This window comes from Chaetura pelagica, unplaced genomic scaffold, assembly GCF_000747805.2.
Source record: "Chaetura pelagica isolate M959 unplaced genomic scaffold, ChaPel_1.0 scaffold159, whole genome shotgun sequence".
In the NCBI taxonomy this organism is placed as follows: Eukaryota; Metazoa; Chordata; class Aves; order Apodiformes; family Apodidae; genus Chaetura; species Chaetura pelagica.
Window position 1 is genome coordinate 52,351 of NW_009954555.1, and position 4,171 is coordinate 56,521.

General features: G+C 58.2%; 1 protein-coding gene across 1 annotated transcript in view; it reads left to right on the plus strand.

Moving 5' to 3' along the window:
• The first annotated feature begins 132 nt into the window (after positions 1-132).
• Positions 133-4,171, plus strand: part of VWA5B1 (von Willebrand factor A domain containing 5B1) — a 22,780-nt gene continuing 18,741 nt past the window's right edge. The window contains 8 exon segments of the mRNA XM_010005217.1: positions 133-271; positions 789-911; positions 1,214-1,323; positions 1,325-1,509; positions 1,683-1,828; positions 2,578-2,709; positions 2,945-3,068; positions 3,647-3,767. Coding sequence (XP_010003519.1) covers positions 133-271; positions 789-911; positions 1,214-1,323; positions 1,325-1,509; positions 1,683-1,828; positions 2,578-2,709; positions 2,945-3,068; positions 3,647-3,767 — 1,080 coding nt within the window.

A 4,171-nucleotide genomic window follows, 5' to 3' on the forward strand; every position in this document is an offset into this window, starting at 1 on the left:
TCAAGCAGATGTTTTGGGTGCCCAAGCAGATGTTTTGGGTGCTCAAGCAGATGTTTTTTGGGTGCTGGCCCTTCCCACCCCTCCCCAGCTGGCTGTGGCTGAACCCCCCATCCCCAGCAGAGCCCCGGGAAGATGCCAGGGCTGCTGGACCAGGCCACCCTGTCCCCACTGCCCCTCACAGCCTCGGAGGTGACGTCCTGTGTCAGCAGCTATGCCCTGGGGATGACAGCCCTGCTCACCTACTGCAACCCACGGGCACTGCCCCTGCAAGGCAAGTGCTGGGGGGTGAAGGGGCCACAGGAGCTGTAGGGCCAGGGGTGTCCCACAGAGCTGGCTGGAAGGGTGGCTGAGGGATGTCTTAGAAGGGCAGGGGAGCAGTAGGGCAAGGGGATGGAATTAAATAGGAGAGGGGAGGTTGAGGTTGGACATGAGGGGGGAATTCTTCACCGTGAGGGTGGTGAGAGCCTGGCCCAGGGTGCCCAGGGAAGCTGTGGCTGCCCCATCCCTGGCAGTGTTGAAGGGCAGGTTGGATGGGGCTTGGAGCAACCTGGGCTGCTGGGAGGTGTCCCTGCCCATGCAGGGGGTTGGGACTGGATGATCTTGAAGGTCCCTCCCAACCCAACCAGTCTGGGATTCCATGATTATATTGTGTCCTTGTCTCCTCTGTGACCCAGAGACACCATTTTTGAGGTGTGAAATGTCCCGGGAGGACACATGGGAGCACCAAGAGGGAGCTGATCCCTCTGGTGGGTCCAGGCAAGTGTTGCTAAGACCCCTCTGTCCAGCAGGTCTCTTTGCCTACCCCCTGGATGAGGGCAGCACCGTGGTGGGGTTCGAGGCGGCCGTGGCCCGACGCGCTGTCACGGTGCAAATCAAGGACAAAGCCAAGATAGAGGACATGGATCCCCATGGCTGCAGCCTCCCTGCTGGAAGAGCTCGGGATGGAGGTGGTGAGGGGGCCCAGGGCTGATCTTAGTGCTCCTGGGGAAGGAAACCAGGGGAAGAAGAAGGATGGGGAGGTGGCAGGGGGTGGGCGGCTGCTGTACGTGGTGGTATCAAGGAGGCTCCTGTGAAGGGCTGAGCCTTGGGTTGTGCTCCTGGCCCTGCCAGGGGAGTCATCTCACCCCTTCTGGAGAGCACTGCTTCTCCCTGATGCCCCAAAGAGGGGTGAGGCCGTGGGCTGGGGTCTCCAGAGCAATGCTGGTGTGTGCAGTGAGGGCTGGGGAGCTGCATTTCCCATGGCTGTGACACCACATCTCCCTGGCGTGGTCCCCTCTCCCTGCAGGAAGGATCACCATGGATGAGGACTCGGAGAGGACAGTTTTTTGTGGCAAACCTGGGCATCATTCCTCCCCTGGAAAGCGTCTCCATCTTCATCAGCACCTCCTCTGAGCTGCAGACACTGCCCAGCGGGGCCGTCAGGGTCCTTCTGCCACCTGTGTGTGTCCCCAGGGTCCCCCAGCCCAGCCTGGAAAATGTCACCAGCCCTTCCAGCCACCAGCTCCCAACGTATGAAAAGCCACTGGGACTGGTTGGGGTTGGGGGGGGCTGCAGGACCAGCAGAGCAGACGTGGTTGGTGTGGGAGGCTGGAGAGCTTCTGCAGGCTCTGCCTCCAGCAGATCTGCAGCTCCTGGGGGGGATGCAACACGTGCAGAGCCTTGATGGGGGTTCCTCCCACCAGCAGGGACAAGCACTGCTGTGGATAGGGGAGTCTGGAGCAAGGGAGCAGGTTCTGCCTGGCTCATCTGCTGGAGAGAGAGGCCACCAACCCCTTTGAGTATGAGTTCAGCTTCCACCTGGAGATCTGGGGGCCATGCCTGCTGGCAGGTGGGAGCTCTGGGGCTGCCCTGCTCCTGGGGTGGGCAGCAGGAACAGGGCAGGGATTGCCCCCCTGTGCTGGGCACTGGGCAGGGGGCACCTCAAACCCTGGGGTCAGTTCTGGGCCCCTCAGGACAAGAAGGACATGGAGGGGCTGGAGCGTGTCCAGGGAAGGGCAAGGGAGCTGGGGAAGGGGCTGGAGCACAAGTGTGAGCAGGAGCAGCTGAGGGAGCTGGGGGTGTCCAGCCTGGAGACAAGGAGCTGAGGGGAGACCTGCTGGCTCTGCAGCTGCTGAGAGGAGGTTGGAGCCAGGGGGGTCGGGCTCTTCTGCCAAAGAACAAGAGGAAATGGCCTCAAGTTGTGCTGGGAAGGTTTAGATGGGATATTGGGAACAATTTCTTCCTGGCAAGGGGGGAGTCCCCATCCCTGGAGGGGTTTCCAAGCCCTGGAGATGGTGCTGAGGGACATGGGGCAGTGGGACTGGGCAGGGCTGGGGGAATGGTCGGACTGGATGATCTTAAAGGTCTTTTCCAACCAAAATGTTTCCATGTCTCTATGACCTCAAGGCCACGTCCAGACTCTTCCTCCTCCACCCCCTTGATGCAGAGTCTGTTTTGGGCACTGGACTGTGCTGGGGTGGATTTACTGGTGCCATGCTGATGTTCCCTTGGGGGACGATGGTTCCTCTGCCATCTTCCCTCTCTTCTGGGGTCTCCCACCCCCTCAGCCTCTAACTGGTCCTGGGTTTCCCTGGGCAGGAGTCGAGAGCCCCACGCACGGGATCCGAGCAGACGCCGACCCCTCCGCTCGCTCTGCCAAGAGCATCATCATCAGCCTGGCCAACAAACACACCTTTGACAGGCCCGTGGAGATCCTGATCCACCTCAGTGGTAGGTGGGCTCTGCTTCTTCTCTACCTCTTCCTGGGACCTTCCTCTGTGGGGCTGGAAAGGGTTGGATTAGCTCTGATGGTGCCAAGACAGTTCGGGTTAAGCTGGAGAAACCCCAGTCCCTCTCGATTGTCACCCGTGGTGCTCAAAGCTCTGCCCTCACATCCTGCATCTCTTGCAAACCCAAAGTTTAGCCAAGGCCGTTGGTTTTTTTACCCATTTCTCTGCTTTCCCAGAGCCCCACGTGCCTCATGGCTTAATGGAGGGAGGTGACATGACACCTGCAGAGTACGAACGGCACCTGAAGGGCAAGAACGACTTCATTAAAGGCACCAAGAAGGACCCGAGTGCTGAGAAAAGGTGAGAAGCAAAAGCTGCAGGTGGGAGCTGAGGGCTGGGGATGTGCAAGGATTCCTTACTCTCCTGCAGGGCCAACTATTACTCTTCCTCATCCTTCCTGGGAGGGGTTTTTTTGTGGAGGAAGAGGGGAAAATCCTGCTTGACTGAGTCTGGAAGCAGCTCTGTGTGTGTAATTAGTACTAGTCTAGCAGAGCATAATTAAATAGGTGCATTGTTCCAGCAATAAAGGGTATTAGAATTATTGCAGTGACATTGGATCAAATCTTCTTTTAATTGCTCAGTAAATGTTTACTGTTTCTGGGTGGCTGTCAGAGAAAGAAGGGATTTTTACTTGGCATCATGAGCTGCAGGGAAGACGAGGTTGGAGAAACTTCTCTTTGTTCTCCTGATCAGCAAAGAGACCAAATATCTGCTGGGGGCTTCGTGCCTGGCCTGGCAGTGATTTGGGGCAATAAGTGACAGCCCAGAGCTTCAGAGCTGGGGTTGGGAAGAGAAGTGGCCTGGCCAGACCCTCCAAACTCCCAGGGTGTCCCCACCTGAGGCACTTGTGGCTCCACGTGGCACTGGTGTCACCCCAGGCTCATGCTCTTCAGACATTCACCCCTGGTCTCCTTCTTGGCTGAGGATGCTCCTTCCTCCTTCAACTCATTCCCCACGTGGCTGAGCCTGGTGCCCAACCCTCCCAAACCTGCTGCCAAGGTGCCCCCCTGTGCTGCCACCATGTCTCACTTCACCAGAGCCACACTGAGCCCTCTCCTCCTTCCTTTTCCCCTTGGCTTTCCCATGTTGGGACCAGGACTGAGCTTGCTGGGCACTGCAGACACCTCCCTCCTTTGTGCTCAGCCTGCAGCAGGTGGAACAAAATGCAACTCCCACACTAACAGCTCAGCTGGCTAATTATTTCAGTGTCTTTAGCACGTCCAATTAGCTGAGGGGGTGAGGAGGGATGAGCATTCCAGAGACATTTCCCTGCAGGAAATCCACCTGAGTGCCCCAGGAGGACTGAGAAACAACTGCAGGGAGAAAGGAGAAGAAGGGACAATGGCCTGAATGTTCAGGCTGGGCTAAAAGTGCTGCTGCTCAGGGCACAATCAAGGCTGGGG